The 26713-nt window shown below is 37.7% G+C and overlaps 1 protein-coding gene across 1 annotated transcript in view; it reads left to right on the forward strand.

The window, feature by feature from the left end:
- Window positions 1–26713, forward strand: part of LARP4B (La ribonucleoprotein 4B) — a 99467-nt gene that overhangs the window by 66915 nt on the left and 5839 nt on the right. The window contains exons 3-16 of the mRNA XM_067542670.1: window positions 4626–4773; window positions 5032–5193; window positions 7210–7291; window positions 8628–8764; window positions 9201–9304; window positions 11169–11279; window positions 11791–11844; window positions 11927–12136; window positions 15498–15604; window positions 16229–16483; window positions 17427–17472; window positions 21954–22118; window positions 25542–25663; window positions 26366–26474. Of these exons, the coding sequence (XP_067398771.1) occupies window positions 4626–4773; window positions 5032–5193; window positions 7210–7291; window positions 8628–8764; window positions 9201–9304; window positions 11169–11279; window positions 11791–11844; window positions 11927–12136; window positions 15498–15604; window positions 16229–16483; window positions 17427–17472; window positions 21954–22118; window positions 25542–25663; window positions 26366–26474 (1812 nt within the window). The remainder of the gene's footprint in view (window positions 1–4625; window positions 4774–5031; window positions 5194–7209; window positions 7292–8627; window positions 8765–9200; window positions 9305–11168; window positions 11280–11790; window positions 11845–11926; window positions 12137–15497; window positions 15605–16228; window positions 16484–17426; window positions 17473–21953; window positions 22119–25541; window positions 25664–26365; window positions 26475–26713) is intronic.

The raw sequence follows: 26713 nt of genomic DNA on the forward strand, positions 1-26713 counted from the left end.
AGTGTTCAAGACAACAGTTGTGACAGCCATAAAAATGTTTCAGATACATCACACAGACAAACAGCAGTTCCAGCCTTTGCCTATATTGATATAGACCATAGACAACATAGAAGAGATAAGGAGTTTTATAGTATTTGTATTGTAGATGCTGAAGATCTGAAAATGGATGAAGAGTTGCCAGCTACTGTGCATGGAGCGATTGCAGCAGACGTAGATAATTCAGCTGTTACCATTGCACATTCCTTCAATGTGGTATGCTCTCTAGACGCTGAGAGAGAATTTCCAATCCTGCAATCAACAGAAGTGGAAGCAGCGTTTAATACACAAAAAAACCTGTCTGTTGGTGAAGAAGAGCATAGGTCAAACCTGCAAAAAAAAGAAACAAAGGAAAATTGTTGTATGGACGTCCAGTCATTTTATCATGACTTACTGGATAGCAGCTGTCAGACATATAAGCTAAATATGGACTGTATAGCAACAGATGGTTTAAGAGCAGTAGTATATGATGAAGAGTTTCCTGAAAATAGAATTCAAAGAATGGGTACACTAAATAGTAGTGTCAATCTGAATGAATCAGTTAATAGAAACAATGAGTCTGTAAACTTTGTGAATGCTCTCGAAGAAGAACAATATTGTCCTTATTCAGAAAGTGTGAAACATGTTGACAGCTCCACTTCTGAAATCCTATTGGCTTTAAATGCTAAAGAACATAATTCCGGAAAGAGTGAGAGAAATTATGACAGCGAGACCATACCATTTCATTTAAGTGAACATTTACTAAACACTGAAAAGGAAGCAGATACTAAACAAAATGTAGATGATACTACAGGTAACTTGCATTTTCATTTAGAATGTAACAAAATATACAGTGATTCCTTTACAGAGAGTCAAGATCTGGAAAACCTTAGCAAAGAGGATTCCTTCCTAAAGCCAGAAAGTGGACTAAACTCTAATGAGAAAACAAAGGAATTTAAGACTACTTACTGTGAATTTAAAAAAGAGACCACCGCTTCTTGTGAACCTGACAATAAATTGGAACAGCTTCTGGAAGATGAAGAGAAATACACAAATGAAACTTTGTGTAGCTTTGAAAATGCTCTGGTTGCAAACATGACTAAAGTGCCCTCAGAATTGGAGAGCGTATTGGATTTTCGAACTGATATGAAAGGCAGCACTGAAACAAAGATAATGTCAAATGTTTTAAGTCCTAATACCATGGAAGATGACAGTCATGTGAGCCTCATTGGGCAAACTTCCTCGTATCAAGCAGATAACATTCCTGTGGAAACTGGTTGTCTGAGTAGGACTTCATTATCGGTAAGAAATCATACATTCGCATCTTGCAAACCACATAATACAAGCACACATGAAATAATCCAAAAAGGAAATGGCCTAGAATTTCAGCTTTCACTAGAACTGCTAGAAAATGAAGGTAAAATATGTGAGTATTCCAGTTCATTTAACAAAAACAGTATTTCCTCTGTATCTTGGCTGGCATATTCAAATGTGAATGAAATGGACTTGAATTATAAACAAGATGAACTATGGGATAAATGTTCATTCCATGCAATGGAAAATCAATTGAGTGCTGCGACTGACCCTACCAGATTAATAGGTGGTGTAGTAGAGATGGTAAAACAGCCCAAACTAGAAATACATCAAGGGGAGACCATTGTTAATGAAACAGAAAATAGCAAGCCAGATTCTGAAGTTACCCTATTTGATCATGATAGTAATACAGTAAATGACAAAAGAGACTTAATGCACAATCAGAATATTTTCTCAGTTATGCATGATAGACCTGTAACTTTGGAAGGCTGTACATATGACAGATTAAAAATGGGAAACGGTTTCAGTAACCATGAAAGTGCTAGTAATCATGTATCTGGAGCTCCTAATGGTCTCTCTCCATCAGGCCAAAGATCTTATTCAGATGTACTTCAGAAACAATTGAGAAAGTGTGACATGATAGATAACTGTGACGATACAGAATTAGAACCAGTTTATGTTAAAGGATCTACTGAACCTGCAGCTGAAGAATTCTCTGAAACTTATGAAAAAAGTGTTTCAGGTCTACAGAAACCAGAATTTCAAAGGGGTGAAGAAAACCTGAGTTGTTACAATCAGTCAAGGGAAGAAAATGTTGATGTTTCGAATATATCAACTGATCATGCAGAGGCACTAACAAGTGAGACTATAAAGCAGTTGGAAACAAAGAACGCTGAATCCAAAAACAGCAGTTACATGCAAGATGCTGAGATGAAAATTTTGAAAACTCTTTCTGCCACAAATCATGAACAGACCAAAACTAGTGATCTGAATACATCTGATAAAATTCTTTGTGAGGTTTGTATTGACCCAGGGCAGGTAGATAAATATGCTGCTACTCCTTCGTATGAATTGCCTAATGTCTCAGTTGGAGCCAGAGAACTTCAGCAAGGCAATGAGAGGTGTGTTCTAGATCTGATGGAAGATATTTTGAATGAATCAGAAAACACCTGTAAACTGGACACACACAATTGCCAAGATGAAATGGGTTCACAATTCTTAACTCTGCAGACTGATAATGCTGATTTAACAAGTCAGGTATTTTCTGACACCATTTTCAGTGGTAATAGTAAATATTTGATGGGCTATTTATGGAATAACACTACTTCAAACACAGTTATGGAGTATGACAGTCCTCACATAACTAATGAAAATCTCCAGAACCAACCTCAAGATTTGACAGTTGCTTCATTTGCTATGGAAGGAGATCCTTATCAGTTGCTTGTAGCAAAAAGTGGTGGTATTTGGGGATGGCAAGATGAAGATGAAGAATTAGTAAGTAATTTTATAAGCATGGTTTGATCATTTACAGTATATTAAACTTTAAAATGTGGTTCTTGAAATTGGGAGTTGGAGTAAACTGAAGTTAAATTTATGGTTTGACTAAATGGCATACATTTCGTATAGTCTTTCAAAAAGGGAATTTGGTCAATTTTGGGTCAGTAAAATGAAGTTACATTGTGCTGCTATAGTCCAAAAATGTTACTTAGATTTGACAATGGTAAGTCAATGCTGTATTTTTGCTGTTTAGAAGTTTAATGTTTGCCAAAAAATTGCCATATAAATGAGATCTTGCTAACAAACAGACAAATGGGATTTTGCAAATCTGTTTTAGGTTAATTAAAGATACTTGCAGTCTTACCACTTTCTTTGCCTTTTCCTCTGGCTTGCACATTTTTAAATGATGGTTTAATTTCTTCACATCTGTTTACCCTTGGGTGGGTGGGAGGGTGGCTGTACCTGCACAATGCTGCAATTTTTGGATTGCAAACAGCTCAGAATATAAACTGTTCACTGGATACCATCTGTAGTACATTTTTAACAAACTAAAATTTGAACCTGTTAAATTTAATTTTGTGAACTTAAAGTAGTGCAGTAGTTGATGTCAAATAGCAGTAAACCAATTGCCTGTAGTATTGGAAAAATGTGGATATTCTTCAGAATATTGAAAATTCATAACTGTTTAATGCTTGAAAGATGTTACAATAAGATGCGCCATAACATGTTATGCCGCAAGATGCTTGACGTGCACAGTCTACAATGTGCTGACGTTAGCTGGATCTGTGATCATGCTGCAGATCATGCGTATAGTGTCATAATACAGTAAATGCTCATTAATAGCAACATACCTGTGCCCTTTTGCTATGTTGCTCCTAAGCAACTGTTGCTGTTATGGGGAATGTCAACAATTCACAGCAGGGAACGTGTCGTCATCGCGCCCCCTCCCCCTGGAGAAATGTTGTTCATAAGCAGCAGTTGCTGTTATAAGGTGTTGCTGCAAACAAATGTCCTCTGTATATTTTTTTTTAAACTGGAAAATAAATTACAACAGAGCATCGAAGCATGCCTGAATTCAGCAGCATTTAAAAGCCACACATTCAACACACTTTTAAACTAGTATTGACCTACTGATGGTAAAAGTGGATGAATTGGTAGTATAAATTGAACAAGTCTCCAGCACCATTGCCATTTTAGGTGAGTTCTATAATGGTACTGGAAACAGTGTTGAATTGTGCTTTTTAAACTACAAATTATCTTCAGTACTGGTTTAAAGGAGGGGACGTGCCGTGTCAGCAGCAACCGTTCTGTTTGCTTGTGTAGATGGTGCTAAAGGATCATGCTGAATTATTTACTACCAAATATTTGGCCATCCTCTTGCAAAATAGTATAACCCAAGTTTTGTCAGACACACTTCATATGGTGCTATTTTTTGACTCTGTTCTCTTTCATAGGAACAGGCAAGGAAACAAATCTTCTATTGAAGTAGAGATTTAACATGAACATTTGTTAGTAAGCAATGTGAAAGATATTGTATTAATACAACTTGTAAGTGACAGATCCATGAAGCCACAAACATTAGTCTTGGCTGTGTATAGCCTGCAGAAATGTTCAGTTCCACACAATAGTATCGTTCCTGCACCAGTAGTTCTATTACTGTTCCTCCTTTTTCTCAGTGCTACCATGTGGCAAAGAAACTTAGGATGGATGCCCTCCAGTATTATATGTCAGGTGCTTTTATGTCACATATATAAATGTGACTCATTTACAAAATACATAATGCAAAATTTCTTTTGTAGGAGTCAACCAAGGTTTCTGAGCTAAATCCTAATGCAAAGGTATGGGGGAATCATATGTTACATTTGGAAGCTAGTGGTGCCACTGATGGTAGCGTGAATAAAACCTGGGAAGAAATACCTGATCACCCTCCAGATTCGTGCAAAGAAGGTATGAATAATAGTTTTAAAAGCTTCCATAGTGGTTGAAGTAAACCCAGTCTAGAACTTCCTAGTAATCTCACAAATTTTCTAATGTAAGCTGTAAACATGAAAATGATTAAGAAACAAACAAGGGTATTGTCAGATTTCTTCCAGAATACCATTCTTTACTGAGGTTTATTTATATAATTCAGTTACTGCAAACTAAAGTTTAGACCTTCTTAATGAAAAATCCACTTCAAACATTTTCTTGTAATCCTTACTCCAGGATTGGATGCCAATGGGGATGGAGACAAAAAGCAGCAAAATGCAGTGTTAACAGAACTGCAAGAGCCATCGCTAACCGTTCCAGTGTCAGACCAAAGAGATATGAACCCTTTGGCTCTAGATAATTCAGAGTATGAATCAATGCATGAAACCACACAGACAGGTAAGAGGAAAAAGTATTTTTATGCTTCAGTAGAAATTAATTGTAAACTGTTTGCCATTTAACTAAATAATGAATACCTGGTTGTTTTACATATATGCTGTATACAAACATCAGAGAAAATACCCACTCTTGCTCGTCAGCCTAAACATCTTACAGAATGTGTTCAGAATCTAAATTCTGTTGCAGTACAGTTTTCCCTTAAAAATTAACATGCTAATGTGCAAGAACTGACTGTTTACAACAGTACTGCATTCTGTGGGTATTAAATATCTACAATTAGTGTAGATAAGTGAGCTAGTAAGTGTCTAATACTTGGGTGAAGCAAAAGATAATGTTAGTTGGTATAAAGACTTTAAAAAATATTAACCATTTGTTTAAAAATAAATACTTTACTTATCCTAATGTGTTCTTTTTTGTTTGTCTTTTGAAATTGTTTTACACACACTCTTCTGAGTCCTCATTGTTACAAGCTTCTTAATAAAGCTATAAATGACCAAATGTTGTAATGGTGGTGTATTCTAATAAAGTTTTCAAGCTATTGCAGCAGGGTCTTGCAATAATAACTGTTAAGAGAACTAGTTAAGTATATATTATAATGATTATGTAGCACAGTTTCAGGAATAGATTCCAATTCTCGTGACTGTTAAGTGGCATAACAACTAACGACTTCTGGGGGAGGGGAAAAAGAAACAAAGATGGGGAAAGAAAGTGGGGAGAAATGAGTAAAAGTGAATGAAGAAGAACAAAGTCTAGTAATAGTGGTGGTTGGTTCTAGAGATGAGCATATTTTTCCACTGAACCAATGCTGAATGGAGCAGATTACTAAACAAGCAGTAAATGATATAAAATATTCAGTTACTACATGAAGGCCACATTCTATGTTGGATCTTTGTACAGACCTCCCATTGACCTCATTGGGAGTCTTCACTCTAGAGCAGGGATGGGGAACGTCATTTGGTCCGGCCCGCGGCGGGCCGTATAAGGCCCGCGAAATCATTTGGTCTGGCCCTGGCGGCGGGGGGGAATTCGGCGGCGGCGCGGGTCCGGGGGGGGGCAGTGCCCACCACCGAAACCCTGCCGCCGTTTGCCCCTTTTGCGGCAGCGGGGGGACTTCGGCAGCGGGCACTGCCCCATGTCCCCCACGGAACCCCGCTGCCGCCGTGAAACTGCGCCGCCGCCGAATTCTCCCCTGCAGCCAGGGCCACCATCAGGCCCTTGACAGAAAAAAGGTTCCCCGCCCCTGCTCTAGAGTGATAGTAGTATGTAGTCCTGAACTTGTACGCTAGCCCAAAGGCAATAATTAGAAATGGAATTTGACCTTCTCCACACAGAATTTGACATCCCTGGCTAGGAGATATAAATTTAACTTTTTTTTACAGGGAGCGGTAAAATGTATTCGCTGATCAGATATTACAGTAAGCATTTGTAAATCAATTACAATTATGAAAATGGTACTGTAAAACTGTGGTTTGAGTTAGAGCACTTACATCTTTCCTTCAGAGTTGTAGTGTTTGTGAATTTGGAATGAAATGGTGAGGGCATTGGTGAAAATGGATGGGTTACTTCACTGCACTGCTTTCTTGCTATATGCACAGAGTTATTCAACCTTGAATTTACTTAAATCTCTTTTCAGTACTGTAAGTGTGGTAGAGGGGAAAACGTAAAATCAAATCCAACTAAAATATTTACATAGCTTACCATATGCTTCCAGCTCTTTTCTAAAGCTCTTCCAACTGCTGGTGAGCACAAGGATATAATTTTAAACGTCACCTCCAGATATGGTCCCTTATTAATTTTTCATATTCCTTATATAGAGATTATTTAACTCATACTGTTCTGATCAATAGTCATTCTTTTAGTATCTAGCATTTGAAGTCTTATTAATGTTGAAAGTTTAGAGCTACAGCTGACCCTGGGTCTGACATTTTGAAGAAGTTAAAGTACTGTCTGGCAGAATTCACTTTCAGATTTCACTGTTCCTATTTAATCGTACAACCTTACATCTTGCATACTTAGGAGGAAATGACCAATTGCAGCCAGAAGGTCAGGAAGACCTACGAGATGTGCTTAAAAAAACACTGGAGTTCTGCTTATCTAGGTAAGCATAATACATAAATGTGGGACATCGTATGATAGAGATCTTTTCATGTCTTGGAGATAGATGCTATATACCATCTATCTTCCAAAAGTAAAAACTGAGTGGAAAGGAATAGCAGTGTTAGAGGAAATGAGCCATGGAAAAATTCCAGCATGTAATGCTACTGTAGCTCAAACAGAAATAATGTATTCAATGGAGAAATTACTGGATCAGGTTCTGTGACCTGTTGTATGCAGGAGGTCAACAGAGGTCACTTCTGGCCTTAAAATCTGTGGCTCTACTATTCTGAAATTAATAACCCAGTTTTGTACAGTACATCCGTGTACCACTTCACTACCTTTTTGAGTATTTAGATTAAGGAGACAGTGAAACTACTATGAAATAAATCAAATACAATTCATACCTATGTCTGTTTCTATACTGGAGGACATAGATACGCTTCTGTATTCTGCCCGTGCATTGGTATTTGAGGTGAAGTAAATAATTCCTTTTACCCTCCATTGTTACAAAATTAAGACAAGCCGTTAACTTTTGAACTCTTGTCACCAAGTAAAATTAACAATCTACTTACAACTGACAATCCATTGAAATAGTGGAATTTTCAGGACCTAGAATATTCAAGAAGGTGGATTACTTGCATCTTCCAAATATGCCAGCACAGTTTATGGCAGTGAAATGGCTAATGGTCAGTGGTCATTCTAACAATTTGTTTGAAGTGGAACAGTAAATAATGGTTCTGGTTCTGATGGAAAATGAGTGAAAATATTCTTTCGAGATAAAACCATGCTGTAGGAATCTGGTGCTCCCTGCTTTATGGAGAGGGATACAGTAGAATCTCAGAGTTACAAACACCTCTGCAATGGTGGTTGTTTGTAACTCTGAAATGTTCGTAACGCTGAACAAAATATTATGGTGGTTCTTTCTTTCAAAAGTTGACAACAGACATTGATTTTTATACTGTTTTGAAACTTTACTTTGCAGAAGATAAATGCTGCTTTTAACCATCTTAATTTAAATGTAACAAGCACAGAAAGAGTTTCCTTACCTTGTCAAATCTTATTTAAACTTTCCCTTTATTTTTTAAGTAGTTTACATTTAACACAGTACTGTATTGTATACCTTTTTTTTTTTTTTGTCCTTGCTGCTTGTGTACTTCTAGTTCCAAATGAGGTGTTTGTTAATGGATCACTTTGTAGCTCTGGTGTTCATAACTCTGAGGTTCTACTGCGTAACATTCCACTGGGTTTTTTTTTACCTTTGTGAATAACATTCATCATGTGCAAAAAGATTAACGGGAAACAAGAATTGAGAACCATTTATTTTTTCCTTCTAACAGAGAGAATCTTGCCAGTGACATGTACCTTATATCACAGATGGACAGTGATCAGTATGTGCCAATAATGACAGTAGCAAACCTTGATCATGTCAAGAAACTCAGTACTGATATGGATTTGATTGTTGAAGTGCTGAGATGTAAGTAAATGGCATATTTGGCAGCAGTTTTGTTACTGTACATACTAAATGCTTTGGGTTATACTGTATTTACAACTTAAACAAGAACACTTAGAACTACTGAATGTTTGTGAACATGTTTTCAACCTTTCATGTAGTGCTAGTGCATTCATATTTCAGTGCCTGAGACAGAATTTCCTGATTGCTAGTGTAGTTGTAATTAGCATAAGGGTCTGTCTGTATATGGTGAAAATAAGCATGTTTAAAGATAGTTGGAAACTAGCCACATTTTACACTATGACCCTTTACACAAACAGGATCAAAGTGTATGTTTAAAATACAGGTCTATGTAAACAGTACAGGCAGACCTTAAGTGACTCAGCAACTCTTTCAGAGTGTAAAACTGCTTCGCTTACTGTTTTTTCTAAAAAACGGATTTTTTCCCCTTTCCTCTTAGCATTGCCTTTAGTCCAAGTGGATGAGAAGGGAGAGAAAGTCAGGCCAAATCAGAATCGTTGCATTGTGATTTTACGTGAAGTACCTGAATCTACACCCATTGAAGTAAGGATTTTATAGTTCTATAAAACAATGCTTCACCCTCTTGACTTGGGAACTAGCATCTCCAGCTGACAATAAGAAAATACAAAGGGGGATTTAACCTACTTTTTAAAGTTTTTAATGAGATTGCTAAACCTTGTTTTATAAAGTCTGTTAGAATGATCTGTGCTGTTATTCTGCAGAAATGGAGAGTTTCAAGAATACTACAGTAAGGCAGGTGTGTTTGGCATGAACTGCTGTAAAGGGCTAAGAAAAGCACTCAAACTGCTGTTGAGACCATATAGAAACTCTTGTAAATGTGTTTAAATGCTGTCCTCCCTCCTCTGTAGAACCATAGCCCTTAAACTAAGGGCCTATTCAGGGATTTAGGCAGGTGACTGTGCCTCCACAATAGATCATGAGAGTACTTCTCTATGGCACACGGTCTGCAGAGAGGCCACTTCTTCAGAATAGTATCTCCCTCCCTAAGAATGCTCTCTGCTGGCCTTCATCATATGCTCCAGCTTTTTTGCTCTGAGGCATAACTTAGCAAATGGATGAAATTGTGAAAAGGAAAATCTTCTAAGAGGAAAAAGTCACTGCTGAAGCTTGAAACCAGTGCCTGTGAATGATCTCAAGCTTCAGCAGTTTTTCTGTAGCACTGAAACAGTCCGCTTATATACGCTAGTTTGTTGGAAGGAGTGTTGGTGATCCTCTGGACCAGTAATTATGGAACATGAAGTGGGGGGGAAAAACAAGTGTTTTAGGTTGTTGAATTTCCCAGTGCCTGAATAATGGAGGCATTCAATGCACATCTTTGAAGCAGGTGGCACTTCAGGTAGTAGAAAGAAGCTGGAGCAGCAGAGGGATCCCTAACCTCTTCATTTTGGAGAGCAAGAAGGAGGTTAGAGAGACTTAACACAGGATAAGAAAGCATATGAGTGAAAACATACAAGAAAAATGCATTCTCAAAGGGATGAAAGGGAAATAAAGATGGACTTAAAAAATTAACGAGCATAAAGCATAAAATTCTTAAAGAAAAAAAGAGGGAAAACTGAAATTGTTGATCTGGCAAACCTTCCTTTAAATAATCCAGCTATTTTAACTTTCAAGGTAGTTTGTGAAATGAGGCATTTTACATATGTACGAAGTTGTTAGACAGATGTTTTCCCCCTGTCACCCACTTGTTGATTATGACCAGATGTATTGGTGCTGGAGCTGTATAGCTGATCTGCCTTGAATACTTGCAATATGGTTGCATGAGTCCCTGGCTTTGAAAACAGCCAAGACCTGTGAGAAGCCAAGTGTGTGGTATAGCTAAAATCTGTAGGACTGTGAAACTGCACTAGATGTAATTGCATACGTTTTCGAACATAGTGGAAAATTGTAGAAAGTCTGACCAGAATGTTCGAAGCCACTGTCAGGTCTTGAGAGTCACATAATGGTTCTGGATGTTACATGGCTTTTGGTTCTCTGAATAAAACAGAATGGGATATTCCGTACTTTAGGCAGTACAATTGTAAACTTACATTGAAAAGTATTTTTGCTTCTGTGCTGCCAAAATCTGCTATTTTGAGGCAAGGGAAATCTTTTTATTCTGAAATGAAAGCCCTCTAAATAGCTTGGCGCTCCTGTTTTTTAAACAGTTCTGAGAAGAACAATCCCTGTACGGTGTTCATAGTGCAACATTTCATACCCCTTTATGATAAAAGTGAACTTTAAGCATTACTGCAGGCATTTTAATCTCTCTCAGTTCTTAGTTTAGAAGTTGAAAAGCATCTTTATTCTTCTTGTCTCTTACCAGTAGTTCACAAAGTTCTACACTTCACAATGACCTTTTTTTCCCCATCCATTTTCACCCCTGTCCCTCTCCCCCACCTTTTCTTAGGAGGTTGAAGCACTCTTCAAGGGAGATAATTTGCCTAAATTTATCAACTGTGAGTTTGCCTATAATGACAATTGGTTCATTACATTTGAGTCAGAAGCTGATGCACAACAGGTAACAACTTTTTTTTTCTCAGCTGTAAAATATTGTATAATAGTTGTGCAGTCTTTAGAATGCTTCAGAGCAATTGTAGGTGATGGGGGGTGGGCAAAAATCCATGTGTATATATTTTTTGTGAATATTTCTAGTCAAAGAAATACTGTTAAACCTAATAATATCAGAAGTCTGATGCTAGCTATACATAACCAGTAAGAACTTTATCCTGTGTGCATATATTCTAGTTTCCTAAGAAATACTTTAACATTATTTACTAAAAATGGGGATATTCTGAAGCATATCTTGAAGCATCACCATATCGTAAGAATTAAAATATTTTAGACTTTCTAAATGCCTTCTTAAAAAGCTGTCATTCTATATCAAATTTAACTGCAGTGACAGAAGTTGTTTAACTTGCATGTAACTCTTTATGCAATTACTTACCTCCATTTAGTACTAGTTGTTGTGTTAAATTAATATTCATAATGGATATTTGACAACTTTTTAAAAGAAAATTCAATTTTATAAGGCTTACAGATACCTTAGAGAAGAAGTGAAAACTTTCCAAGGAAAACCAATTAAGGTAAATAAAGCTATTTGTACTATTTTATATACTGTTAACATAATAGGTTGATGTATTTAAGTAATCTAAATCTATCTTGCAGGCAAGGATAAAAGCAAAGGCAATAGCTATAAATACCTTTTTGCCAAAGAATGGATATAGACCTCTGGACATGAACCTCTACACACAACAGCGTTATACAACATCCTTTTATTTACCTCCAGTATACAGTCCCCAGCAGCAGTTTCCTCTGTACAGCCTAATTGCCCCACAGACCTGGTCCACTACACACAGCTATCTTGATCCAACATTGGTAAGTATTTGGGAGTATGAGATGAGTTTGTCTATAGCTGCTGCATGTTTAACTGTTTCAAAGAAGAGTGTTTAGCCTTCAGTTTGTATGTGGTGTGGGTTTTTCTTGAAAATGGACATTGGCAGTCCATATTTTGGAGTATGAAAGTCTCTTTGAAAGAGGCCTCTGGTTTCTTTTTTTTATCAGAAAGGGGTGCTTCAGAAGTTACTTTCCTCATGCTTTAAATTCAAACGGTAGGGGTTTTGTTCTAAAAGTTAGGCACTTAAGAATTCTCCTCCTAAGTAATACTTTTTAAAAGTGTGTATCTTCATACAGATATGCATATGCTATATTTAAAAATCCACTTCAATATTATGTGCGGATTGCACCAACAGGACTAGTTGAGAGGGGATAATCTAGTACATTAACTTTGCAGTAGAAAAATATTAAGTTTTAAACTAATGTGCAGGATTGCCCTGTTTTGACATACTCTGACAATTACAAAAATAACATCTTCATTATTATGTTTAAGAATTGTTGGTAATCTTTAAAGAAGTACTGATTTAAAGAAATCTTTCTTAACTATATTTTCTGTATTCAAAACTATTGGCAGCCTTAGGGCTACGTTGCCGCAGACACACACAGCTGAAAACAATTGATTTAGCTACTAGACAGACCACACGCACTACGTATTCTACATCCTTTCCTCCTCCCCACTTACTCTTGTTCCTTCTCTGTCAATGTGTAACTTAGTGCAGTTGTTCTCGCCAGCTCCACTCTCCACTTGTGCTTCTTGTTTGATAGCCAGTGGTATTCATGCTTGCAGCTTTTGTGCACTTAGTGGCTATAGAGTGTCATTGATTTGTGTGGGCCAGGGTTGTCACAGGTGGAACCCTTCCCCCACCCCCACATCCTATTTTCAATTGAGGTTAACAGAAACTAGGGTAGCAGTGTTCAAAATTAGAAAGAGACTATTTAGAAATCTTGGCAAAGGATTAAAGTCTCCTTGAATGAACTCCCTGTGTATTGAAAGGCAAGATAATTAGAAAGTTGTAGTGAACACATTTGACACATAGGGAAAGCAGCCAGAAACCTTTGCAATTAGTGTTTAAAGGGAACTAGAGAATGGGGAGAAGACTTGATGGAGTGCACATTCATCTCTGGAGTCCCATGTCCTGATTTAAGTAACAACTAAAAACCTGTTTTGATTTTGAGATGCAAACAAATGAAGATTAAGGTGAAACCAACCACCAAATAATTTGGCACAGTCGAACATGGGATAGCTGAGTGGTGCAAGGATCAGATGCGGAATATTTAGACTCATAGAGCAACAGCTTTTAATACAGTCAGGGTAGGGTTACTCTGTTTTACATCTTTGCAAAGTACCATTAAGTACCTGTGTATTGGTCTTTGGGGTAAGACTTGAAAGTTTGCAGACATTAAAAATCCCATACCATTTTTGATAAAAGTAGGGATTTGACTTTAGTCTTCGGCAGAATTTCCTCTCCCATTGTTTTGTAGCATTTTGTATCACCAGGTGGTAGCCTTTTTCATCCTACGGGTGGCTACATTCATGTAATGTGTGTAGCATGAATTTCTTTGGCTTAGTATGTTTAATGATATAGGGAACATTTGCAGGGGGTGGATAGGAATCGTTTTAAAAAAAAAAAAAGTCTACAGTTTAAAAGTGGCACTGACTTTGGTAGCCCACTTTCAATAAGTATCCTGTTATGTTCCCTTTTCCTACTGAGAGCAAGACAAACAGTAACATACATGTACAGTGGTGAGGTACAACATGAAAAATTGGAGGGTCTTTGTTTCAAATTGGCAACAGTTTGTTAAGACTTGGTAAGCAGGCACCTCAGAAGATGATGAAGAGATCTAGCATATGGAAAAACTGAAAATGAAAGGTTGTTACACTTTACAGTCAGCATGTTTTGTATATATTTGTAGGACTGTACTTTACTTTAAGAGATTGTGTCTGAGGTGTTGAGATGTGACTACCTGTTAAATATTTCTATTATTAAATAGATTAACTAGCATTTTTCTTGGCATAGTGGATAACTTGAACATCCAACAGGCAGCAGCACAGGTAACGAAGATTTGTGCCCAATTCTAAAAAGTTGTAATAACGAGAACAGGCCATTCCAACAGTTACTATGAATTCTGAACAGACTTTGTTTTACTCAGTCCATAATTTTCACATCCAGATGTCAAAGCTGTTTAAAACCATTTGTACTTCAACACAACAATCACACTTTTTTTATTTTGACCTTCAAATGACTAAAATGTGGAATATGATCCTCCTGTTTGGTACACTTGAACATGAGTATTGGGAAGTGCAGTTATCTTATCCCCATCAAAAAGTGTAATGTATTGTGCAGTGGGATGGGGTAACCAGGTACTAGAAATGCAAAACTGGGACGCTTGGGGCATAACATGCTCAGTTTTGTTTTCTACTACCTTTTTACACTGCACCACCTTTTTCACTCCATTACGTTTCCAAAGCTGAATGGCTTCATGTCCTCCTTCCACACATCTCTGGGCATTCTTCTGTGTAGCTCTTCACTCCTGGAACTCCCTTCCTGACCCTGCCAGCCATGCATCCAGCCTAGCCTCATGGAATAAGTGCATTTTGAGAAAGATATTTAAGGCAAACACCCTAATCTTCCTCAACTTATCTTTGTTTCCAAACCACCAAGGGGCAAATTTCTAATCTTCATGATCATGAAGCTTGAATTGCTAACTTAAACCTATTGCTGTAGTCCTCCCGCTTCCCCAGCTCAGTGTTGTCACCATTTTACTGTGCATTGTTTGTCTTGACATTGAAAACTCTTTGGCACAGGGACACTCTCACTAGTATGTAAAACTCCAAGCAGGTTATGATGCTGTAGAATATAATAAATGTATCTTAGATCATGTAAGGAAGAACATTAGATCAATATTAAATATTTTTTATAGTTGTCTCCATCACTTGAGCATGCATAATGGCTGTTTATAAACTTCCTCTTTGAATGAGGGTGTCACATGCATTCACTGGCCCAAAAATGTTCTCGTCACATAATCTTAAATTAAAAATGAAAAAAGAAAATCCTTTTTGGAGTATTGTTCTGCATAGAATGACATGGGGATGTAGTTTTAAGAATAACTGTAGACATTCAGAACAAGTGAAGAGGACTAGATCTCTGAAATGAAGGGAATTAACTTGCAAACTTATCTTACTTTAAAGAATACCATAGTAGCTATTTTGATAGGTCTTGATCATCCACAGGTTTTTCATATAAACAAGTATCTAATTTTCCACTGTTAAGACAAACATCCAATCTGCTCATATTGTACATAATCTACAAATGTATAGCCATCTAATGTTTTTATTCTCTAGGTAACGCCATTTCCCAATACTGGATTTATTAATGGGTTTACATCGCCATCCTTCAAGCCCACTGCTTCTCCATTGACTTCACTCAGACATTATTCTCCCAGAAGCAGGTAAGTTCAAACAAATAAAACTGTGTATAATTATTTTTTTAAATGTGTGTATTCCAGCTATTGTGCAAGTTACTTTATAAAAAATCTTTAGCTTGCAAAGTGCACACTAAATGTAAACCTGATGTAAGACTAAATATGGTCAGATGACGCATATCAATATCAGCATCAGACACCGCCATGTTAAAAGTTTTTGATAGGCTGCTGCCTAATACTCTGAACTAGTCTGCTACGTGCATGATCAGAGTTTGGCTTCTTACATTTTCAGTGGAAACTTGGGACAGAAAGTTATCTTTCTGTAATGCAGATTACCAGAATAGTTTTTATGGACTGATTATCACTTCAGAAAAGACATTCCAAATAGAGTATTCTCAGAGCTGAAGTGCAAGCCTGCTATTGCACTATTTGAAATAGAAATCAGCAGATTTATTCATGTTACATATTTTAGTTTAGAATAGTTTGTCAAGCTCTAAATTAAAGTTCAAAGGTTTAATTTTATATGATGTTTCCAAATGAAAATCCATCCATTTTTAAGAGGATGATCAATTTATAAGGATTATGTAAATAAACAACCAAATACTAAGCAGTTCACTTAACCATTTTTAAATACGTCTTTCTGATTTGTAGGAATCCTAGCAAATCACATCTACGACACACCATACCCAATGCAGAAAGGGGACCTGGGCTTCTAGACAGTCCTACAATATTTAACTTTTCTGCTGATCGTTTAATTAATGGCGTCAGGAGTCCACAGACAAGGCAGCCAGGGCAAAACAGGACACGGATGCAAAATACTACTACAAGTTATACCAAGAGGGATATAGGAACTGGACGAATGGAACAGACTAATATTGACTCTTCCCCGGGCTTAGGAAGAGGAAGGTGAGTTTTTTAACAGCTGTTCGTATAAATACCCAATGGCGTAGTCTGCTTCTGAGTATTTATTTGCATGCACAAGAGAGAAGACTTTCAGAAACAGGAGTAATATAAATATTGCTTTAGTTGCCCTTTTAAACTATAGCTATGTATTTTCATTTTAAATAAGGCCCAGACTAAGAAGTGCTATAAAAATTGCTAAACATAGAAGAAAAAATGCAGGGTACAATTCAATTTTTTTAACATGTTCAGTTGATTAAACAACATATTAACGTTAAATAATGGAAGTAACCTGTTGTGGTTGTAAAATGTTGACTTTCACTTTTTTAGAGAGCTTTTATGCTTTCTGAAAAAAACTTGTGAATGATATGTTTAATATTACAATTTATATTCTAATGCTTTTGGCATTGGATAAAACTTTAGGATATTTCCTAGTGAGTTTCTATTTTTATTTTTTCTTAATACATTGACGTTACAATTTGTGATGCTTTGTTAATATATCTGTTACCTTTGTGTTTTTGGAAAGACATGTAATGAAAAGCTAAAGATAAAATACATGGTTCTACAAATAAACTGTTTTAAAGTTTCAGCCAGTGCTAAATCACTTCCTAAATATAAAGTAAAAATTCTTCAGCCATTGTTTATTAAAAGGTTTTGGGTGTCCCTGAGACTCCCTGATAATTTGAGATTGAGCTATGCTGTGAATAGGGGAATTATATCACTTGTTTTTAAAAGTGAGTAGTTTGCCTTACATAAACTTTATGCCTTTGCTCTAGTATGAGCTTTTCTTCATTCATTTTTCCTCTTTAATCCTTGCTAGTTACTGTATCTAAAATGATTTATTACAATAAATGTCTAGGATGGGGGTGACTGTAATATGGTAACTGAGATGATTTTTATATCCCATCTAGGCAAAGTTCTGATGTTAATTGTATGTTCTCTCCTCTAGGAAAAATTCATATGGCTATCGCAAGAAAAGGGACGACAAGTTTACAGTGAGTGTTTGATCATAATTAATCAATCAGTGAAATACAGATGAAATATGGATAACAAAAGAGAATTTAATATCAAAATTACTGGGCAGAATAACTGACAAAACTTAAATAAGATGTTACACAAGAAAACATGCATTAAAATAGTTAACTTAAATTAACTGCCTGTTGTTTTGGTAAGGAAAATCATCTAAATCCACATTATATATAGAATACACCATGTTAGAAAGTCAAATACTGGGGGGATGACATCTGATTAATGCAGAAGGTTAAGGGAACATTTGAAATTCCAGTTGTTTTAATGATACATTACCCCTGTTCTTACTAATTGATGATGATGATAATACATTGGCTGAATGCCTGTGTATTTAAACTTCAGGGAGTGTTGACTAGATACGTACAAGGATTTCTTGAGATTCAGACATGCCTCATTTGGAACTGGAAAATCACTAATGCACCATAGTAGAATTAAGAGTTAAAGAATTATATATCTTAGTGATTAGTCCATATGCAGTATTAATGGCATAACTGGAACACCAAGTAAAACAAGGCAGATCTCTGTAAAATGACGTTTCAGCTCTAAAAACATCTTTGAAGAGAAGAGGCTTCTAAAGTGCTTCTAAAATTGGCATGAGGTGAGATGAAATGGATTTCAGAGTGAACACTGCACCAAAAAACAAACTTGCTGATTTTAAACAGTAGTGAGATCCTTATATGATGGTTGGCTATAAGCACAGTAGCCATCTACATAAAACTCAAGGAGCAGGTCTTGACTGTAGCCTGCACTAACTGTATTGCAAGTTATCAAAAAAATGCTGCTGTTAGTTGATCTGTAACCTAATACAACTTTAATTTTTGGCATAAATAAAACATCAGAGACTTGAAGTTTGAAAAGCTTGGGCTTACAGCAAAAATAATTTTACAGTCAGTATCTGTAATTCTCTTGTGGGACCTGAGATTTTATTTACCTTTATACCCACAATCTTTTCCTCAGTTCGCTAGTTTAAAACTTCATTGCCGTACCCCCATTTGGCCACTGTTGTAACAGTTTCTTAGTAGATGATGGTGAAACTTCATTAAGTCACTTTTTCCTTCATGACATTATTACTGCAGATCTTCAATGAAAGAGGTGGCCTCAGCATAGTCCTACTTGTGGGATTGGTGTCTCGTGTCATTAAGCTGTGGAATCTTCTAGACAGCAATGTCTGTTTCTATTAACTCCCTCACAGAGGATTCCGATGGTATAAAAGAGAGCATGGGCTCAGCTGCCCTTCAGTTGGTTTTTAATAACCAAATGTGCAGCAAGCTTGGATTGTATGTGGTGTCCTTGATGCTTCCATTTCTTTTTCTTCTGTCCTTTCAGGTGCTATTTTCATTTTAGATTGACAGGCTTGTTTAGTTAGAACAAAGAAGAAATTATACCCATCAAGCACCGGTATTGTCTGGACAATCTCAGGAGCAGGAGAGCCACCTCATTCACCCCTGCCAATGGGGGTGACTCTTCAGGCCAGCTGACGAATTCTGGCATGAGGTGTCCAGAATCAGCTTTACTAGCTAAAGTGGCTTTTCTGATCCAGCTGAGCCTGACACCAACTCCCCAGTTGAACCTGGTGCTTTTTTTTGCTCTGAAACTGTTCAGCTGAGTTCCCTAACCAACATGTCTGAATGATAACACCCTGAAACCTTGGATGACATCACTGTAACCTTGTAAACTGTTTCTGGGCCCAGATTTGAGGTAGCTCTGGTACCTATTAAGTCTCGTTCAGTGCTACACCACTTGATGGCTTTGAGAATGTCTGATTTCTGTTAATTTGTTGATGCCCTGACTTTGAAACCGTCTAAGGCCATTACTGCTTGGAGACGTTTAGTTTACAAACGCTATGGCCTGTCTCAGAAACAAAGCAGCAACTCTTAAGACCTTTTCAGAAGTCTTATTTGCTATCATCAGCCAGTGCTGGATCACTGTATCTGTATACTTGGCTTGCTTACGTGCAGTCAGCTGCATGCTGACATCCTGCAAGCTTCTTAAAAGCAACATTTCAAATACTTGAAGGGAAAAAAAGAAAAGTTTGGCAGCTACTCCTCAGACCCCACTGCTTTGGCATCAAAAGTCTTGATTCTGACTGGATTGGCCGCTTCAGTGCTGCATCACTGATGCATTAGTCCTGTAATGTCGTCTGCCACAGATCCAGGAAGACCTTAGGCTGCTTTCATCTGTTCGGCAGGGCAGGCAGTCTATTTCAAGTACAGATGCCTTTATGCTGGTATCATACTGTCATATTGTATTAAATTTACCAGAACCTGAGCACTCAGGTAGTGATTATCCAGTAGGAATGCATTTAACTTGTAAATCTGGGATTCCCAGTTGAGATTAAGAACACCAATTCCTTGGAGTTGGTGGTATGTAGTGCTGTTCCTCATCCATACATCACATGGACATTGACACTTATCAGATGATGTTGGCATATATATATCATATATTTTCCCAGGACAAACTTCAGCACTGCTACATTCAGCCAGCTAACAAGTATCCATGGGATATTTCTTTTTAAATCAAGAAAGAGTACTCTGCTGTCCTGACCCTCTCTGTCTCAGACATTAGGCATTCATTTCTGTATGTATTCTGTATTCATCCACAGACTGGTTCCTTCACCATATACCTGGTAACTGTACCAAGCTTCATCTGTGGCCTGCCTAAGGGACCAGGATGATCCCTGATTACAAAGGGGTCACCCCTTCTTGATACTTACTCCGATTCACTTAGGTCTCAGGTCATTCAAGATGCAGAAAGTGAAGGTAACATGCTCATCAGTTTAAAAAATCATCTCCCTGTTCTACAGTGATATTCCAGATGGTGAATTTAGATGTTCGTCTTGTTATCCAGCCTCTTCAAAGCTTTTGAACTCTGAAGAAGATGCAAGTTTCTCATCATTGGCATTCTGGAGTTAAAAGCTGTTTCTCTAGCCTCAAAGACTTTTCTTCCTTTGATCAAGACCAAAAGACTCATCTGCCCAAGAGAAGCTGTCTCGGCAAATTCTTTGAACAGTTTTTATAGAACAGTACAAAAGTCTTAGCACCTCTTTCCAAATTATTGGATCTCTGTCTTCAGGTTGGGAGTAAGAATATCAATCTGAGACCAGAAGTTAGGCTGTTATGCTCTGAGACAGTTCTTAGGAGCGCTAGTGAATCCTACTGAGAAGCAACAATATTTGAGCAAAAAAAAGTTTGCTTTTTAACATTCTAGTCTATTCGCTGTGAACATTAAGAACTGTGTGTCAAGTTATACCAGGCTGCTGCATTATCATCATCTAATATGCATAGTCTACTAAGGACCTTTGCATCAGCCAGTGTGTGCTGAGGTGTTTTTGTCCCCATTTTTCAAGTAAAGAATTTCCAAATAATGGAAGGAACTACCGGGCGGGTGGGGGCTATTTCTTCTTTATACACCTGGAATCCTCTGAGAGGTGGTGAACTGAGGGGTAAGGGGCCCCACCCTTCACTGCTATCTGGAATACTTCACAGCTCAATGCCAGGAGGTTCCAGTCCCACAAATGTGACTGCAGCAGTGACGCTTAACCTGTGACTGCTTAAGCAACTTTCCTATCAGAGTAGATAGCCATTATGGACATGTCTCAGTTCCTTTCCTGAAACAGGCCTGAAGAGTCACAAAACAATGATTTCCTTGTTTACAAGGTCTATATACCAGAAGTAAAGGCAAAAAAGTACAACATAATGTTAATCAACGTAATTCCTTGATCTAAATAAAAATTACCTCACATACAAAAATTTGAAGAGTTCTTTTATGTTACTCTTTCTATCTCTGAGATTGTATACAGTGGCAATCTTTACCTAAGCGTAATCTAAACTTCTCAATTATTTTTCTTTTTTTACTGTAACCACCTGGAAAAATATGGAAGAGTTCTGCTGAGTAACTTTTACCTCTTTTGTATTAAGTCCTTTAATTACTAAAATCGTGACTAAATGGAGGGAATAAGATTCTGTTTCTACAATGCAGTGTGACAGACCATGCATAAGTAAGCTAGCAAAATGGCCTGATCAACTGATACTACTTGCCCGTATATAACTATTTTGTTTAGCGGTGGTGATTTTTATTTATCAGAATAGTTGCACCATTATAACCCCTAGTTTGAATAGTTATCTCAGTATAAAGGTGCTCAATACTGATACAGCTTATTCCCTTTCCTCTACAGGCGTCAGTTATACCGGAATAACTATATCCACAGTTGTAACTCGTTAACTATTCAAGTATAGTTAAAGCTTGTGTATGCAAACAAGGCTTCCTCACTTCCCATTGTAGATTTTAGTCAGCAGAATTAAATCTTTTTAGGGAGCCAATAGTGAATAACATGTGGCCCTGGTCTTTCCTATTCATGGTTTCTAGTAGTTTTGTATCAAAGTCCCATAGTCTTCCTAAGCTGTAGTCTGATGTAATTTCATAATGTGTCATATTTCTGTTGTTACAGAGAGGTCAAACGCAGTCTCCGCCACCTCCAAAGCCTCCATCTCCTAGTTTTGAATTGGGATTGTCCAGCTTCCCTCCATTACCTGGGGCTGCAGGCAATTTGAAGACTGAAGATTTGTTTGAAAACAGACTGTCCAGTGTCATAATGGGAACATCAAAGGAAAGAGTGAGTAGTTTGAGTTTGTTGCTTTGCATACCTCCTTGTTTCAAATTCAGTGGCTTATGCAATAAAAACATAGTTCAAGTACAACTTAAACATACTTTTATGTAAGTCATGGAAAATGCCACAAATTGTAGTTGTTCTCTGTATAGCTATCATCTCTTCTCTCATCCTAGCAGTTGGTTGGCAAGAGTGCACCATCCTTGTCGGTGGTAACTGTGTTGGTGTGGATTATTGGTTCACCAGAGTAACTATTTATAATTAGTTGCTTGTGATGAGCATGTCTTCTCTGTGTTCCCAGCTGTATCAGGTTGCTGCTGCATTTTAATAGCATTAAGTGAAAAAAAATCTTTCACTATTGTTTGCTCATTGACCCCTTGCCCAAAACATCTAGAAAATGGCTGCAGGTGGCAAGACACATTTTCAAGTACGAAAATATAAAAAGGGGCCTGGAAACTCTCTAAACACTGAGCTTATTAGTTGGAATAAGAAGTGTTGCTAAGCCGGCTGAATCCAAGAGCTGTTGTGTGGTGGTATTGGAGAATGTAAAAATACACCAGAATGACTTGACAGACTATGCTTTCAGGATGCAGTTAGAGAGATGCAATTCAGAATTGCTGCTCTCTGTAGCTACTCAGTGCAGAGGACAGAGTCCTAAAGAATAAAATCTCTATCTGTGGGTCCAGGGTGTTTTTCCATCGAGAGATTTAATTCCATAGTCGCTATCAAACAATCTGGGTCGTGGAAGTCTGTTGCACCAGCTGCTTCAGTTTGAATTTGGTTGCTTAAGTTTTATTGACACTTTATCAACATTGTGTATGTTGATATTCCCAGTTATAATATAACCGGATCCTCTGATGCAGAAGGGGTTGCTGTGGATTAGATCACCAGTGAAATCAGTCTATAAAACTGGTTTAACAGGCTCAGTGTAAGGGTGACGCACTAGTGGTACAGAACATCATAAAGGTGCTTATACAACATTCCTTCTCTTCCCCAGCCACAGCCCCTTTCCCATCCGCCCTGATAATGCTGGTAGAAGTGACCTATGTCATAGCAGTCCCTGGTTACATTTTCTGCCTCCTGATGCTGGTAATGGTGTCAGTTAAAGAAGCCCTAAGGTTGTTCTAATGATGGGAATAGAACAGTGCCAGGGCTGTACAAAAGTGATCTCTAAGCTGCCTTCACTCACACTGCTCCTCCCCTCCCCCCACTCCAACTTGTAATCTGTCCATTTTGGCCAAATTTGAGGTTCTGGACCCACAGTCTCTTAAAAATTTTATCTGTTTTAGCTCATAAAGGTTTTCTAAAATGTTTGTAGCTACCGTGCTTGCCCTAAGATCGACCTTTCTGATTTTAAACTTGAATACCAACACTTGGTATCGCTTCTACAGTAAAGAACAAGTTGCCTTTTCTATTACAAATCCCATGGTTCATATCTTCTCTATTCAAATATAAAAAGTCTCCACTCTTCCACAAAGGCAGCTCTAATTTGGTTAGGCCCTGTGACAGCACAAGGTATTGGGTGAGGAGTTTGCCTTGGGCTCCTGTTTCTGGTTTGGATTTGCTACATTGTCCATGTGCTCATATTTGGAAAAGAGGGCTTGACATTGAGAATTGCTGCTTGAGAATGAATGGGATAGCATTCATTTGGCCCCCAAGTGAGTTTTATTCCACCCTATAGGTGTTCGGAAGGTGTTCAACAGAGTTTAAAGTGGGGGTTTCTACATGATACTGGCTGCTTTTCATCTCAGGATCTCATAGCATTTATTCCAAGTTTCATAACAGCCCTCTCAAGTAGGCAAGTATTATTATCCTTACTTCACAGATGGATGACTAGATGCAGAGGTTGACTTGAACCAAGGTACACAAATCAGTTGAAAAGACAGGAACAGTACCTAGAAATCCAATCCTCCATCATGCACCCATACTCCCTCTCTAAGTATAACTTGGGAAACCACACAGGTGTTTAAGAAAAGCTCTGTGTAAGCTCAAAAGCTTCTCTCTCTCATCAGTGGAAGTTGGTCTGGTAAAAATATTACCTCACCTCCCTTGTCTTTCTGATCTCTAACCTGGAAATTTTAGGGCTCGATTGTGCAAGGAGCTGAGCGCTCGGGCCCAAATCCAGCATATGCTTCTCTTGAGACTATTCACATAATTACAGTTAAGTAAGTGCTTTGTTGGATTTGGACCAGGATGTTCAGTACCTTTCAGGATCAAGCCTTTACCCACTTAATTGTGGGTACAGAGTGGTACTCTTCTCTAGTTCATTTCTAAACACCAACTATGTACATCCTGCAGGTAGCTGCTCATGATTTCATTTTCACCAAAGTTTAAGTCTCTGATTTGGTTCAGAGCAACTGCATAGTCATTATGTGGTCTGAATCATAACAGCCTCATGGATTACTGTTCACCTTCGTGGCATTGCCTATCCACAGCCCCGACTGTAGGGATCTCATGCCTAGCCACATGGACATGGAACCATTTTTGAGTAGTAGTTTGGAGGACAAAAAAATTCTCTTGTACGCTCTCTATGCTCCTCTTACTTCCCCTCTCTGTGTGCCAAAATGGTTACAGACCCAGCCTCTCCCTTCTGTCTTGCCTGATGGACAAATCTGATATTTTTAATTGGTTATATTGTTAGAGCTGGTTTTAGGATGTAAAAAGTTTCTATTTTAACTTTACAGCTGTTTGAATTTTAGTATGTCTGCTCCTCTTAGGCCTTGCCCAGGAGGAAAGATCAGTGTTTTGGGCAGAGGGAAATTTTACAGTGTTCCTCCTCCTCAGTGGTGAGTCCCACTTGAGATGGGTGTAAAAAGGGCCCTACAGACCCTGGGGAAGAGCACTCCTCTAAAGGCCGTGATGCCTACAAGCTCTTCTCAAAAAGGAACGAAAGGCCACAAGATACTTAGCTAAAACTTGCATGTGCAAAAGACTCTGGTATTGCATAGGTCCAGGAAACTTTCCCTTAAAAAGACCTCCATAGACATGAGTAAATGACTACAAAGCCTCCTTTGGTGCTACAGCCTAATACAGCTAAAAATCAGGCTTTTGGTACAGAGCCCAAGAAGAGCGCCTTTTCATGGCATCATTGGTCCCAAATGGCTGCACAAGAAGATACTTCAATAAGGATCCTACTGTTGGATCCCAAGTATTGATGTGCCTGGAATAAGTGCTTTTTTGAAGGTGAAAAGGATGTTGGGAGACTCTCTGAACAATCTTTAGTGTCAAACCCTGGCTGCTCCCCCAATAGAGAATTTAGATCCCAAAGTATCCAATTTAATAACTTCCTTTATTTTCAGCATTAACCTGTTGATCTGTGGCTGTTCACTATGTAAATCATGTAGTGTTTTTATTCCTTTGCAAATAAATAACTTACAAGAGCAATCCGAACATGTCTGGTTAAACATTTGTTTGTTTTTGTTTTTTAAGAACCTAAATGTGGATGCAAGTACAAACACTATTCCATCAGGAATTCCTCGAGAGCCATTGCCAGCGTCTTCTGTTTTGTCTGGGACATTTGAAAGGTCTCCTTCCCCATCCCAGTCTCCTGAGTAAGGAATTAATTACCTGCCTATAATTATTTTTTTCCGAATCAAGAGTTTGCGTTTTCAAAAGGTTAGGTGGGACACTGTAAATACCTATTGAATCCTTAATCACGGACTGAAATAACAATCTCATGTTGAGAAAAAAAGATATGGGGGGGGCAGAGGTATGGATGAATAAATGAATTCACACTACCGTGTCTCTCTTGGATAATGTTGATCGCTAATTTTGGCTTCTGAATCACCTGAGGTCTGAGTATTGCTGGTATAGACTAATTCCCAAAGCAAGATTGTGTCACTCTGTGCATATGATAAAAGAATTGTCTTTAAGTACTGTGTGCCACAGCCTGTCTTATTTGAGAATCTGAAATTAGGATTATAACAAGATAAAATTTGAGTTTTGATGTCCTCGTCTATCTCCCTTTTCAAACAACTACAAACTTAATTAGAATTTGCAGCATGTTCCTTATTTTAAGTTATATGTTGGTGTAATCTATCTAAAAAGATAGGATTTTAAATATATAGTGAATTAAATTTTAAAAGGCAGAACTAGTTGTAGCTGTTTACATATAGCTGTAATTTCATTGCAGTCTAAATCATTCAGACTTAAAAATACCCTTAGAAGCATAATCTGCTCACACATTGACTTTTCAAGTTCCAAACATGAAGATAGCTTTTAATGAGATTCACTTTTTGATATGTGCTTCACAGTGACACCAAGGTTGTGGATAAACAGCAGAGAGAGACACAGAGTATGGAAAGACTTTCTTCCACGCTCAGTACTGCATGTAAATCGGTACAAGTCAATGGGGCTGCCATAGTAAGTGATCTTATTAGATATCTTTTATAAGTGATATCACTTGATGTGTTTTATTAACTGTACCACATTTCCATTGTTTTCCATTGGTACCTAGTTGTGAACCCAGCATCCTTTCACTTGCCTCATGTCTCTTGTGATTACTTGCAATGATATACCTGTATAACGTCTTGCAGAAAAATGGCCACGAATAGACTACATTTCCACAATTAACGTTCAGCTCCCTGAAAAATTAGAAGAAA

This window comes from Emydura macquarii, unplaced genomic scaffold (assembly GCF_026122565.2).
Source record: "Emydura macquarii macquarii isolate MOO-44397 ecotype Brisbane River unplaced genomic scaffold, CSIRO-AGI_Emac_v2 contig_719, whole genome shotgun sequence".
NCBI lineage: Eukaryota > Metazoa > Chordata > Testudines > Chelidae > Emydura > Emydura macquarii.